This window comes from Rattus norvegicus, chromosome 15 (assembly GCF_036323735.1).
Source record: "Rattus norvegicus strain BN/NHsdMcwi chromosome 15, GRCr8, whole genome shotgun sequence".
Taxonomy (NCBI): domain Eukaryota; kingdom Metazoa; phylum Chordata; class Mammalia; order Rodentia; family Muridae; genus Rattus; species Rattus norvegicus.
Window position 1 is genome coordinate 100,667,107 of NC_086033.1, and position 15,964 is coordinate 100,683,070.

Genomic DNA, 15,964 nt, shown 5'->3' on the forward strand with positions numbered 1-15,964 from the left:
AGGACCATGTGCAGTTATTGTGGTTCTGTAGCACTGGGATCCAGATGCTAGATCCCGGAAGATCAGAGCTAGTCCTAAAGTGATGTTTGCGTGAGAATTAAGGACAGTAGAAAGGAGGAGATATAAAAGGGAAGCTTGTACTCTCTTGCCTGGTAGAATATTGCTTCTCCCTAACAATATGACTGAACGTAAGGTCTTTGGGCTGTTAGTGTTCCGTCTGGCCAAAAACTGATGGACACCGATAAGAGATGACTGGAAATAGAGGTATTTCCACAGGTGACTTCAAACGATGCCACATTTAAGTGAATATATAGTATAGTGAGTTCACAGACCGATGGGGTTGGGTATGTTCTGAATGCACACATGTACAGTATAGTGAGTTCATAGACCGATGGCTTTGGGTATGTGTAAGACATATCTTAGTCTTTGCTGAAGCATTCAGTCTAGGTTTCACTTTGGTTGGTTATTTTTTTAAAAACAGTTATTTAAACTTAGAGGATGCCTGAAGGAATTAGGGTAGAATTGGTAAATACTTATCCCCAGGAAAACACACAGGAATCCTGGGGATGTAAACTCAGACACCTAGAACGAAGAAGTTCTACAAAACATTTAACCTGAATTTAATTGTTCCATTTAATTATTCCTTGCTTATGACTTGTCTTGATGTATTCTCATATGTTTTCTCTTCTCTTGAGTCAGCAACATGATATAGGAATTTTAACTATAGACAGTAAACCTTGCCATGACCATGAGGAATGGGTTGACCTTGACCTACTAAAGTTAAGTTTCTGAAGTAGTATCCCCCTCCCCTTCCCCCATTACATTACATTTACCCATTACATTAAAACGAGGCCATGGCCCAAGCCCTTTGCAGTAATGTCTACTCTGAAAGAACCAATCTGATGAACTGAGAGTTCTTGTAATTTAAATCGTATTCACTTGTTCAGTGTATTTGGATTTACACGTTGGCTCCCTGCAGGGCTGCATACAGTTTTCAGCAGTGTTACAGAATCACTATAGCTGGTAACTCTCCTTCCTGCAGGGGCAGTGTAAAAACAAACAAACAAACAAACAAACAAACAAACAACTCCAGAACAACAACAAAAACTGAACAAAGAAAAATAGACAGAAGATGAAATAAAAGCCAAGAATCTGTCACCAATGTAGTTCTCTTAATGTCTTTGAGACCTTTGAACATTCATAGTGACTTTTAAATCCTTTCCCTTAGTATGTTCTTTAGCGGAGATGTTCAATTCCCTTCACCTGTGTGGAATGCATGCATTAGTTACAAAGGGGTGTTGTTTTGTCTTTTCTGAGTGTCTTTATTCTTCTGTTTAAAAAATATTGGCTAAGTTTTAATCACACAAATGTATTAATGGCAATGCTTGACTCTAATGCTGCCTCCTGCCTGGGGACATTTAAAGCCCCTGCTTGAAAAAGATATGTGAATTTATTACAGCATCTGAAGTGGCGCCATTTTAAAGATCAAGGTCCCTGTACACAAGTTTCTGAAAGCCACCTCTTGGCCTTTATTAATCGCCAAAAAAATGCCTAGGGATGCGGGCTGTCTGATTTATGGAGGTCTCCCATCAGTCATCTCTGAAATAGACACTGATGCTATTTACCTGTGGGCATCTATCTTCAATGAATTGTGGGAATTAAAGCAATTATTATAAATTAATGACTCTATGAGTTGTAAAAGGTTGGATATTATGGAGTTTCATTGTCACAGAGGTAGACAATTAGTGAAATATACACTTGTGGGCTGCACTATAGATCTTGTGACATTTCAGCCACTCTGCCTTTTATTGCTTCCCTCTGTATGGTACCATCAGTGTAGCAGTCACGGTTTTACAGATGCCCACTGAAACTGCAGTATTTTATAGAGGAGGGAATAATTTTTCATAAAAGCTTACATGCAGTTCAGTTTGATTAGGTTCTTAATCACTCTCACCTAGACTTGGCCCCTGTACTGAATCAGTCTGTGAACTAGTTTATGGCTATTGAGCTTTTCACAGTAAATCCTAGCTTTTCAAGTGAGCTGTCATATAATTTAGTAGGAATGCTGATCTGCTGTTATCAAGGTCAAAAACAAGCACTCTGTAAATTGGTTTATTGTCTATCACCACTGGATCACCCAATTCAATTGTAGAAATGGCTAACTTTGAGTAAGCAAAGATGAGAGTCGGATTACAGCAGCAATAAACGTGAAATTGATCATCATCTGTGGGTGAATTTGTGGGAGGTAGTTGGTTTGATGGATGCCATGTGGGTCACGGGAAGCGAGAGAAATAAGTCAGCATGTTGGTCAGTGAAGCTGCAGAACGTTATGGGAGCTGGTGAGTTATGGTTCGCCTGTGTTTGGCAAGCAGGTTTGGAGAAGCCTAACTAGATCTTGCCAGGTTAGTCCATAAAGATGAAACCTGGGGAAAGGATCAAAATCAGAGATGATATCTTGGCATTCACGTAATAGGATTAATGTCATCTTTGAACAGTGGAATATAAAGATTTGGGAACTCCCTAAGGGACAGGTACCAGGTATCTGAGGGGGTCTGACATTTGCTAATGAGTGCTATTTAAAATGTTACCCAAGCATTCCTGTTTGAGCTTAGCAATCAACCCCTCTTCAGACTAACGAGAAATACATGTGAAAAAAGTAACCTGTATGAATTCTTTTTGAGAATCAGGGAAATGCCTTACATACTTCCATATATATTTTCCAATATGGATGGTAGAGGCGTAGAGGAAGTCCATTAAACCCATCTGAGTAAGTACTGGCAATTGATGCTGCTCAGGGCACTCTCTCTTCTCTTCCCTTTTTGTCTCTGTCTGCATATAACTTGCGCCTCTAATATGAAACTTTCAGATGTTTTACCCAAAATTACCATAAGAAATATATTGTATAATACAACCTAATACATACATAATGTAATGCGACTATCGCAAAAGGTTCCAAAAAATGTGCTTATTTGAATGATGAACTCTGAAATGTTCTTTTTTTTTAAATTTTTTTATTTTAAGCTTGATTGCTGTCGGCTCCCTGCTAAAATATTTCATGTCCTGTCTTTTAAAAGACATTATTCAGGGCAAAGAGGACAGGTGCAACTTCTTAGGTATTCCTACTTGAAATGGAGCTTACAGATACATTGGCAATAAGGTTACTGAGGATCAAGTATCATCATACAGATCCTGTAATTTTTTTCTTTTAAGTGCATCAAAGTCTGAGCGGTGAACTGGGGTCCAGATTTGTGCCTTCATACAACTTGTATTTATGCTGCAGGAAGACTGAAATTGTGGGTGTGGTTGTCTGCATTATACTGGAGTCCTTAAGGATGATCTCTTTGTATCTCTTCATGCTAGACATAATAATTAGCGGTTCGCTTATGTATTGGATGCCATGTGTCAAGTGAAGGGAATGAGAATCGCAGGTACTCTAATAAGTCTTGTGCTGCTTCCTTTGGATTGGAGGTTTTGTTGTCATTGTGTAATACTGATTAGACCTAGGCTTTATGCATGCTAGGTAAGCACTCTGCACCAAAGCCACATCCCCAGCTCATCTTTCTTATGTAAATTCTGACGAAATCTAGAGCAGAGCAGTGATTGATATGAAGGAATAAGAAGGCATGATAGCAGTAAGGAGAAACAGCTGTCACTGGGATAACACGCTGTAGGTTGTTTGTTCCCTGAGCGTCAAGAGAAGTTTTACAACTGTACTTCCTGTCTTGGGACATCAGCCACTCCAGATATGAGTTCTGTCACCTACCATGGTTCCTCTTGCACAGTAAGTGTTCTGCTCTGACTCTTGATGACTGTCAGAGTGCAGGGAGCTGAAGTCCCCATTGTCTGCCATTCTGAAAGCAGCTATATGGATGCACTCTCTTCTGTCCAGAATAACTTGTGCTATGCTCTGACAGTTGACAATGGTGATGAGCCCATTTTCCCTTTGTCCAAATGGGCATTTCAATCATATTTCTTTCAGTAGATTACAAAACTGCAGATTCTCATAGTCTAAAGGCTTTCCTATTGGACGCAGGGCTTAACTGAGGGGGGACACATGCAGCCGGCCGCCACTTTTAGCTCCACTTGTTGCTCTGCTAGTGATGGCATTGTCAGCCTCTTAAGAAGTGATGGTCACGTGGCCAGTTATTTAGAGCATCTATTACAAAGCACAGGAAATACTAAAAGTACATAAAGGAAGCAGAGTCAGGGCAACTCTGGCCTACGCTGAAGCGCTACCTAATAAAGAAAACCCAGTCTGTGCCATATAGTGAAACCCGCTTCAGATATGTAAAGCAAACCTAACACTTACCAAATCCCAACAACAGCAAAACCTGACTGGGCTATATGCATTTACAGTTAAGTAAATCTCATCGAAACAGAACTAAGGCAACAAACTCATTTTTCTTCCTTCCTGTTCTACTGCCAGTCACATTCGCCAGGCCTGCTGGACCCATGTGAGGTGTTCTATATTGGTTGCTACTGAACATCCCTCCCAAGTTGACGTCTGCCAACACCATTTTGGTTGTTAGAAATCTGCTGCATTGATGATATGTATACTGAGGGAATTTGTGTAATTTCGACATTACCCTGGAATCAAATCGATCTTAGCAAAGTAAGATTCTGTGGAGCTAATGTGTAAGAGTTGATAACATAATACTCTCTTTACTTTCAGTCCCTCAGATATCACTTTTGACTGACACTGAAAGAACAAAACAGAACTTTCATGTTAAATTTTAATAATTCTGCACAATTGGGGTGAGCACCCCTGTAGAAAATGAGAGGTGCCATGTATTAGGCCTGAGACTCCCAACGGTCTTGGTTAGAGAATCCTCTTTGTATGTATGAGAGAACTTAACATATATAAACACACAGGCATGTGCATGCATTGGGGTTACTTTGAGAGATTGTACTGTGTGAAATGAGACGCAAGTTGACAAATTCACAACCTTAAGAATAGCACTCTGAAGACTGAGGAAAGAGTTGAGGCTGTAATTTGGAGGGAAAAATTTTTTTCTCAGTGACGCCTTAGTTCTCAGGATTGGTTAAGACCCTTACATTATTGATCATGATGTTCTTCCTAAAACCAGCTGTCCGCAGATGTTAATTGCATCCTCCAAAGGCGTTTATGTTAACTCCTATTCCTCATTGAATTTCCAAGTACCATAGCCCAGGACATGGGCAGAACTCTTCCAGGATCTCAATAATCTGTTCTTGCCGTCTTAGGTCAGAGAAACATGGACATTTTATTTATTTTCCATTACAAGTACAGTGGGAGCACATCAGTGAACTTAGCAGCCAGGAAAATAACAGTGCATTGTAAAATGTTTTTATTTAATTATTACTTGTCATTAGCAGTTAAACATGCAAACACAGAAGCTTCCAGAATCTAGAATGAAGCTGGACACTGTCCTGCTCATTCAGGCTCTGTTCTAATTTCCTCTCGCTATTCCTGAACTGAATTGTAAAGGGAACACTGGTGTGCAAGGATTTAACCCCATTGAAATGATGTAATCTATGTGAATCTGAAAATACAATCAGGCAACAGCAATCAATCTTTCACTCTTTCCTACCCTTGTACATTTAAACTGTCTCACTGCCCCATTGTGGGTTTGCCACTGTGCTGCAGTAGTCGGGCTATAGGTTAACGTCCAGCTCTCCTGCCTGCTGTAGGGGACACAAGGTTGGGGAGGCTACGTTGACCAGTTTATTAGCGATGTAAAATTCTATATAGACTAAATAAGATGTCATAACATAAAAGATGTCTGTCCTTTGCCCTGCTGACTCTAAATACTGCCCACTCTATGTATCTTTGTCTTGTCCATTCTGAGCAGAATTTCTTCTTTCATCAACGTTGGTCCAAAACCCGAAGTGTCTGATACAGGAAAATCAGAGTGCCGTGGAGACACTAGGTGTATAGTAACTTGTCTCCATCACCCAGGGTAGTATGTTGGCAATTCTCCCTATGTAATTTGGGAATCAAAAGAAACAACTAGCTTCTTGAATCCATTTTAAAGGGGCATTTTTTTTTGTTAGAAACACATGAGTCAGCATTTATGGTACCTTCTCCAAAATCAACCATATAACCAGTCAAAACAGCTGCAAGATGATCCTAACAGATCACCATGGACTAAGGCTAGACTTCAATAACAACAAAAACAACAGAAGGCCACATACTCATAAAAGGTGAATGACTTTCTACTCATTGATGACTTGGTCAGGGAAGAAAGAAAGTGAGAGAGAGAGAGAGAGAGAGAATGAAGAAGAGGAGGAGAAGAGAAGAGAAAGAAAAAGAAAGAAAGAAAGAGAAAGAAAGAAAGAGAAAGAAAGAAGGAAAGAAAAGGAAAGAAAAGAAAAGAAAGGAGGGAGGGACGGAGGGAGGGGGCAATGGAAGAAAGGTGGGATGAAGGAAAGGTAGAAGGAAGGAAGGAAGGAAAAAAAGAAATTAAGGACTTCCTGAAATTCAATGAAAATGATGACACAGCATACCCAAGCTTTTGGGGCACAATGAAAGCCATACTGAGGGGAAAATTCATAGCACTAAGTGCCCTCTTAAAGAAATTGGAGAGATCTTACACTAGCAGCTTAACAGCACACCTGAAAGCCCCAGAGCAAGAAAAAGCAAACACAGCCAGGAGGAGCAGACAGCGGGAGGAATCGGACAATACAATCTGTAGTACGATTCGTAGAATTGATATAAATAAGACTCTCAAAAGCAGACTCTTAGTTTAGTTTTCTCAAACCAGTTTGAAAATTTGTTATTATGTTAATTCATGTTCTTAAACAATCAATGACTTTAAATATATGGAAGGAACATTTATAGTAGAAAAATTTCAGAAAGTACTCATACAAATGTTTGGTAAGCTTAAAGTTTTGGAAGTAAAGTGGAACCAATCACTTTAAAAAATGTTGAATCCTTTGCTTGGTTGTGGTATATAAAATTGTAGACTATTATCAGTCCAGCTATGATAACGACAGAGCAAACCATCTCCTATGTGGGGAACCATAGCTAAGTCTTGACCTCGTCTGGAATGGCTTGCATCCCTTCATCATTTCTGTAGATGACAGAGCCTGAAGATGACCAACTCCAAAGCAAATGCTACTCTTCTGTCAGACCTCACGTGGAGGTTTAAGAACCAAAGTACTTTGTAACATCTCTCCATCTCTAAATAATTTACCTTCTGATCTCATGCCTGCCACCTAGAAAGAACGTGGCTACTAATCTTTCTCAGGGTTCTCAAGGTCTAGGAAATCTAAAAATGTGGGGGCCTGGAGGCTGAGACATCACTCCTTGCTGGCGTATCACTTTTGTTGCTTGTTAGGGATTCACACTCTGAGGTCCCCTGGTTGTCACCTGTGAGTTCAGTGACTTTGTGGTAGCAGACCTGCAGGGGCTAGCTCACTTGACTAATGAGGGCCTGCTGTCTGCTGCCCTTAACCACCCTGCCAGTCACCAAGTCTAATTTAGGCAGATTTCAGACCCAGGGCCATGTTTCCAGGCAGTGGGACTTGCCAGGATCAAATTTCTGCTGTCACCACATTGTCTTGGCATGGAAATGAGCATCTGGGCTGGCTTTGGGGAAAAGATATTGTAAAAATTGACATAACTGAAGGGGACACATACAGGAGGAACAACCTTATCCTTTAAGGACAATATAAGTTCTAGCTATATGCCCTTGAGTTCATTTTGCAGGGTTCTGTTGGAGATACCTTCTTCGATATCTAAATATTAACTTATTTACTTAAGAAAATTTCAAGGAATTCCCCTCTCAAAATTCAAGAATTTGTTAACGTCTATCATCCCTCTTGCCTGTGCTTATGTTTGATCTTGTAGCAGTGAACCTATGTGATCATTTTTATATACAATTTGTCAATCAGGGATTGATAAACTTACATATAGTTTTAGCTGTGGATTTGTGGCCTCTCACACTGAATTTCATTATCAAGAGCACACCCTGATGAGTTTAGCTACTCACTCTCTGATTGAGATAAATGATATACCAGATATGTGATAGAGAATTTAAGGCAATTTGATAAAGAAATATGATTGAGAAATCCTTACAGAACGTTTGTTTTCTTTATAACTTCTAACTTTGAAATTACCACTATTATATATACTAAATACTCCCCATTGCTCAAATTACTCAAGCAGAGTAAAGTTTTCATAGCATTGGTTATCTTCATATCTTGGAATAGCTTTGAGCATGATCCAAGGGAGTGAAATAATTCTGTTATTTCAGCCTGTGCTGTCTTTATCGTAACGGCAGTCATAGCGCAGCATCCTAATGTCGAGAGTCAATGAGACAATGCAAAGGTCATCTGGGCTATGTTGTTGCCATCTTATCTACTGACACTTGGATTTGAAGTTCATAAGACTTCATTATAACACTCAACATTCTTCTTAGGTATTTACCCAGCTGTCTTCACCAGATATACACATTCAGCGGCCAGAATTGGTTCAGCATGGAGGGCAGAAAAGGAGAGCATTCATATATCCCTACCCAAACGCAATTTCAGAGCAGAGCATGCTTTCCTGCGCTCCTCCCATTTATCTGTGTTTGCACGCGTGTGAACATGCATGCTGTCATGCACATCTGCACTCGTGTGTGCTTAGACCTGTAGCTTCCTGTCCATAAGAGCCTCCCTTGCTTCTGCGTTGAAGAATTAGGTGGTTCATGGAGACTGGGATACGTCTCAAAGGTCTGCTCATTTCCTTCAGATTCCCTCCTTGCCAGGAAGACACATAAAAGCAGACACAAGCATGAAGAGAATACGTGGTGCTCCAGGGTAACAAACAGAGGAGTGATAGGCCTTTCCTGATAGCGTGGTGACCTTGTCTAAGCTCAGATGATGTAACTGGTGTGGTCCTTCCTGGCCCATTTGGTTGTGGTCTTAGAGTAATTGCGTTGCAGACTGATGTTCTATCAAGTGGTTTTGGGACAGTATCAGAATGGTGTCTGAAGAACATGGAGGCTTCTTTTTCTTATTATCTAACCCAGGGTCTCCCTCCAGCTCATCCCAGAACAGCTACATTTTCAGGAACAACTTCAACAGTGTCTTATAAAATATTTAAGATCTATAGAAAATGTAACAGTGATGTGAACCAATGTACCTCTTTCTAACAAATTCTAGCTCCTCCTAGGGAGCCCGAATAGAATGCTTCTTACCCTCAAGAGCGATAGGTTTCCCCTTTTTCTGGTTATAAAATTATGTGTGGTTTCAATGGTCTCTTATTATCTTGGAAGTCACATAAATTTTACCTTTAACATGTAAACTGGGTCTGAAACACTCTTTCTTAGTCCTGTTGCAACTCAGTGTCCCAGGGTAGGGTGATACCGAAAGGGGTCTTCCCCTTCTCTGCAGAGAAAGGGGGAGGACAATGAGGGGAAAGGATTGGTAAGTGTGGAAGTGGGAGGAGAAGAAGTATATAAATAAATATTTAAAAATATGTAACTTGGGAAAACATGCCAACCCAGTCATATTTCATAAGAATCAATTGACTTGTAGGAGTGAGACACACTACATTTCACACTGGTCTGAAAGAAACTTTTATTCATTCTGTTATCATTCCAGGTAAATTCAATCATCCCACCATTAAGCACTGAATTCATTTGGTGGCCTAGTCTGACTTACAAATCTGGGTGTAAATTTCGGTTTTCCAGCAGGATGTTGAGTCCGTGTTCCTTCTTCCTTCTAGACTTTGCGATATGACCATTTCTGATAAGTTATAGCATTGATGTCCAAGAAATGTCAAAGCAATGTCGAAGATGTGGCCCAGCATTAACCTGGCACATTAAGCACAAGACTCTCCCTTTAATTGTAGGTTTCAGCATGATACAAGAACCAGTAAAACCTATCAGTGGCTTTTCCCTTCCAGAACAGATTCTATCTGATAAGAAATGCCAATTGAAGGATGTGTGACACAGGAGATCACCATTAAAAGCATTCTCCCTCTTGCTTCTGTATTCCCACTGATCTCGAGGCAAGCACAGACAAGTGCCTATACCACCATCACTGGCCCCTGCTGCCTAACAGATTGTGGTGATGGGACTCAGTAACATTCACCCCGTTGACATTTCCAAAGACAGGCACACTTAAGACTCTCTGATAACACTTGTCACCTGGTGTCATTTGGAACATTTTGAGTAAAAGCAGGAAGAACATAAAAACCTGAGACAACAAACAGGTGTTTTGAGAGCTTCCACACACCTGCAGCTAGTTATGTGATGAGGACGGTGAGCAAACATTAGGTTTGACTTAAGTCTCATGGGCCTTGGGGTTGGTAAGCACACAGATGCTGACATCCAAACTGTGTCCAGGCAGATGGCTGGGGAGGAGAGGGGACAGGTGCCCCCAGGATTTGAATCAAATCTCCCAAATCTCCCTAAAGTCCTTGACATTTTGTAGTGATGTCTCCTTTCTTCTCATTGCAGGCGAGCACTTACGCATCTGCCCTCAGGAATATACATGCTGCACCACAGAAATGGAAGACAAGTTAAGCCAACAGAGTAAACTGGAGTTTGAAAACCTTGTAGAAGAAACAAGCCATTTTGTGAGGACCACGTTTGTGTCAAGGCATAAGAAATTTGATGGTAGGCAAAACTTGGTTCCCTTCACTGTGATGTTTTTATGCGATGTTTTGCTCCACCAGGAAAAACATTTTTAAGAAAGAGGTTTCCATTCCTTCTCAAACATGTATGGTATTGTCTGTGTTTTGGAAACACATGAACATTCTAGAAATTATGCTATTTTATAATGATGTCATATAATGACAATCCAAGTGAACAAAGCTGTTTTGTGTTTGTCTTCTGCTTATGCGATTTCTCAGCAAAATGAACGTCACTAGTTCATTCTTTTTTTTTTTTTAATTGGTCTTGTGAATTTCTTTTATTGAAAGCTGCCTGCTCAGTTCATTAGCACTTGACTACAGTTTTTATTGGATATTTTATTTACATTTCAAATGTTATCCCCTTTCCAGGTTTCCCCTCTGGAAACCCCCTATTCAACCTCCCTCCCCCTTGCTTCTATGAGTGCTCCCCAACCCATCCACTCCCTTCCACCTCCCCACCCTGGCATTTCCCTAAACTGGGGAAAAGAACCTTCCCAGGACCAAGGGCCTTTCTTCCCATTGATGCCCAACAAGGCCATCCTCTGCTACATATGCAGCTGGAGCCATGGGTCCCTTCATGTGTTTCTATTTGGTTGGTGGTGATCCTGATTTAAGTTTTCTTTAACTTGTCTTCAGTTTTTCAAGTGGGAAGTTTCTTTTGAAATGTCTTGTAGCTTGTAACTACTTGCACTGCTGTAAGAGGACCGATTGGTGGGAATGGCCATCACAGCAGGGTGTCCTTAATCCTAGTGTTTCCCATGCCCTGGTGTGGCACACTCTGTACAGCAGACAGTGAGGTACACTTCATAAAGGTTTATAAACCTCCTTTCATTTCCAGGAAACAGATTCGTTTTCATATGTTAAGGAACATTTTGTGTTAGAAGTACAAAGAGTGAGGGCAATGATAGGTATAATTTCTGCTTGAATTTCTAATCAGGAACTCAAAAAATATTCCAATATAGTCTGAATTTTAACACACACTTCAGTAAGTTAAGGGTATGTTTGGGGATGTCGTGGTTAAGAAATGCATGAATTATCCTATGAACCACTGTGAAACAGACTTGGAACATGTACAAGGCTTCCTCGCTCCCCATTGGGCATGTTCACTTGCCCAAGTTCAGCAGGAGCCTACTCCTTCGCTTCACCCTCTTTAGTGAGGTTACCACAGATCCAGTTAGGAATTGTGTGGGGTTTTTTGTCTAGAGTAGATAAAGCAGTTTATTTTATGACTGCTTTACACAATTATTGTAGCACCATTGTCTTTCATATTGCTTCTCCACGTTGTAAATTGATGGGTGCATGGATGGACTCATGGTGGTGCAACTTCTTTCCAGGCTGGTGATGCTTCGTCTTCTCTGCAAGAGTGGTCCAGCACCATCCTGGCCTTCACTCTTGCCATGGCTACAGCATTATTAGCCATAGATGTGAAAGCAACTCCTTATTTAAGTGTGATGCTATGAATGTTTTCACTTGAATCCAACAAGGGAATACTTGCCCTTGGTTGACAGAGTCCAAGTCCAGTGGCATTCACAATTCATTAGTACACATAGAGACATCTTGTCCTTCATCGCAGACAGCAGCTGAGTGAGAGCTGCTGCCATTGCTGCTGCTCTCTCTTGTGTTTGGAAACTGACTCTATGCATTTGCAAAGATGTCCCCCGAAAGGATGCTGCTCATTCTAGGATTCAGAGCCTGGAATGTTTATTTCTCATAAAAACATAGTACGTGATGACTAGCTTCATGGAAAGTTTGATCTTTCTTTTTTACAGGGAAGGAAAGTTTTCAACTAAACCAAACCACACACTTCTGATTAATACTCTCTCGGTCCTCTTAATTAACAAATCTCCCTCCCTCTTTAAACAAGTGGGTTTCAAAATGACTTCCTGTAGTTAGAGGTGTGTTGTCAACCTGTTAGACAAGGGCAGGGACGTTTGCCAGGACTCTACCTGACACAGCTGGGGATGAATTCTTTAGCAATGCCTTCTTCTGCTGCAGTTCTCCGGGGCTGCCATAAGAGAGTAGCTAAGATATTTTCATGACAGTACGTCAATATCATGAGACTTTTAAACAAAACATAAATGTGATCTTCTACATGTGTTCTTCTATAGTTCAGTCTTGAAAATATTTTCATATATTTATATGTATGTATAATATATGATAATTGCACCAATACTTTCTACCTTTCCTCCACTCTAATTCTGTTTTATGATTATATGATCTATCTTATTAGACCACAATGGTTACACTGCGAGTAAACCTTCATAAATGATGGGACATTCGGAGAATCTTTGGGCTTAGTGCAAGCTAGGCAAGTGTCTGTACCCCTGAGCTGTAACCCAGGACTTTACCACTCCCCAACTCCCCTTCTCTTCTCTCCTCTTCTCCTTTTCCTCCTCCTTCCTTCTCCCCCTCTTCCCCTCTTTTTTTTTTTTTTTTTTTTTGGAAAAAATCACTCCCTTGAGGCATTTCCTGGAGATTATAAGTGGCTGCAACCACAGAAGAACTACCTTGCTAGAATCAACTGTGGAATGTAACCTTATGGGTTTTATTTTCTTGAGTAAGAATCAACATTGCTATGAACATCATAGAGTTCAGTTTAGATCTTTAACTTAGTGAGTCCTTTTGCATTATTACTGAAGTCTGGGATCCAAGCATCCCATTGACAGTTGACCGTGGTCTACTTTCTCAGCGATGTAGCCTTCACGCTTATAGTGCACATATCTTTGCTAGCTAAACTTCTTAATATGGAAGAAGCAAACAATTTCCATCTGGGAACACGGATTCCTATCCTCATTAGGGATGGCAGTAAGTGCAGGTGCACACAGTATATCTGATCCAGTCCCTAGTGTATATTATATATAAAGGCTAACTTTAACCAAAGTGTAACTAAGTCTCCAATCATTAGCCTCTGTATTTTATTAAAAATGTCTTGATTCAATTTGATCCCTGCCCACAACCTGACAGTGGTGATTCTGTAGAAATTTGAAATAGCATAAACTTCATAGTAGTATGGCTTTGTGTATATTTTATTCAGTTTTTAATTAATATTCTAAAAAATTAATATTCTGAGTAATATTTAGAAAATCTATTGTGTACAGTTGTAAATAGTTATTACAAAATGGGAATCTATGAATGCGTTTGAATTCTTCCACAACTTTCCAAACCATCAAATTTTACTTGAAAGACAGAAATTGAGATGATGTATGTTGGAAGGTATAGTAATTATGTTCTTTAACGGAAAATTATCTGCATAGATAGTTTTCTTTAGGAATGAAAATCACTTCAAAGCTCCTTTGGAAGGAGGCAGAGCTGTTCTCACCATACATTGCCAGCTTTGTGGCCAGTCACATGGTGAAGTTGTACAGAGGAGCCAGTCAGGGGCCCTCACAGCTTTGTTTCCTTACTTCTGATCTTTGTGTGATGCACACCTCAGAAGTTCAGAAGAATCAGGCCACTTGGTTCTGGAAATGTGTAAAGAATGAGAGAGTCATCCTTGTGTACTTACTCATGTAGCTAGAATTCTGTGTTCATTGACCACTGGCCCTATCAAATTTGCATTCACTGTTTTTATGCCTCTAAGAAGCTGGTGTATCAGGAGCCCCTTAGAGAGTCTTCCGAGAGTAGTAATGGTAACCAGATGCAACACAGGGCTTCCGCCTTCACATTATGAGATGCTGACCCCAATCATAAGTTGCAGTGAAAAACCACACATCCGCCAAGTGGCAGAATCAGAATTCTGTCCTAAGCTAAGCAAGCTCTTCTGTTTACTGTCCTCTATCCTTCTATGCCATTCGAGTCTCCACATATGTTAACATTTCATGGTCAAGGGACTAGCTATGCTTCTGTCTCCCTGCCTGTCCTGTCCTGATTATAACGGGGAGAGAGTAGAAATGGTTGCAGGAAAAAGGGTTTAGAGGTATTTTTAATCCTAAAAATAAAAAAAGAAAGAAAATTACTCACCTAAATATAGTTCAACTCCCTGAGGATCTGGAGGATCTCCAGAGGGGAGGGGCCTTGCCAAGTTTCCATCAGGAGGAGGAAATGAAGATTGTAACCTGATAGGCACAAGGCTAAAAATAGCCATGTTGTAGGCAATCGATATTTAGTTTATTTAAGTGTACACTGGCAGACCTTTCCTGAAGCTTCTTTAACCAAAACAGTTGCAATACTGGCACACTGAGAATCAAACCACATGGAAAAGGGAGCAACAGAATTCTGCTGACAGTTTTTCCAAAGTTTAAAAATGTAAAAACACAACTTTACTGACTCAGGGGAGGCCGATTGTGTATCCTCCTTATCTTATAACACCAGCTAGATTCTATCGTGGGGTAGGCAGTTGAACCTTTCCCCAGATTACCTGTGGAACGCAGACTATTACTTTGCTTGAATGAATGTAGTTTTCCTTTATAATTACTCAATATGAAATGCACTTACAACTTGAAGTTTCTATGAAGTTTTTATCCATTGTTGTTTAGTATTTTCTTCTTGATCTTATTTGGACTTCGCTTCCAGTTTCTTATTTATGTGTTTTAATGGGATACATTTGTCCAGAACTCTGGCAGCAAGTACATTTTTTAAAAAGCAAATGAAAAACAAACGAACAGTAATTTGCATTCTTATGCAGAACATATTCTATGTCAACACCCTGAGAATACCCATTTCATGGAAAGCAGAAGTTATTTATGACCTGAGGCGTAGTATTATCACAGGGCAAGCCTGCTCGTACTTTCTTTTAAAATATCGTTTCTCATCTATATACCACGTAGATGACAATAATGTAATAACTTCTTTAAAATATAGTCTAATTTTCTCAGGGAAAGAACCTTCTTGAAAGAAAAAAGGTGGAGTCCATGTGGCGATAGAATCTTCCATATTGTTCTTCATATGGGTTATAGTGTATGTGTGTGAGTGTATCCATGTATAATTTCAAGTTGGAAAGCTTTCTCCACAGATGGACAACTCTTAGGCAAGTGTGACTTACATAGAAAGAAGAGAATAATGACTAATATATGGCTAGTATGTCACCTTTTGAAAGAACTCATTGTGATAGTGCCCACTTCTAACACCATAGAGGGGAGATAGAGACAGGAAGATCAAGAGTTCAAGGCCAGCCTCCACTACATAAAAGACATTGTCTCAAAATAGATTAAAAATAAAAACCCAGACTTGAACTATATCCTAAAATAGAGTATTTTGCAATAAGGAGAAAATACTAAGTTCTCCTTTTTGGAAGTATCACAGACTTCTTAGAGAGCTGACTGTCAGTATTCTTAAATGATTGGTTGAGACTGTAATAATCAAAGGAACGGCAGAGAGCACAGGGCTCTGGAGAACCTATGTGCATGTCCACACACAGTT

General features: G+C 40.1%; 1 protein-coding gene across 2 annotated transcripts in view; it reads left to right on the plus strand.

The window, feature by feature from the left end:
* Positions 1-15,964, plus strand: part of Gpc6 (glypican 6) — a 997,624-nt gene that overhangs the window by 229,692 nt on the left and 751,968 nt on the right. For both annotated transcript variants that reach the window (XM_003751533.6, NM_001427433.1), the window contains exon 2: positions 10,431-10,589. In XM_003751533.6, coding sequence (XP_003751581.1) covers positions 10,431-10,589 — 159 coding nt within the window. The remainder of the gene's footprint in view (positions 1-10,430; positions 10,590-15,964) is intronic.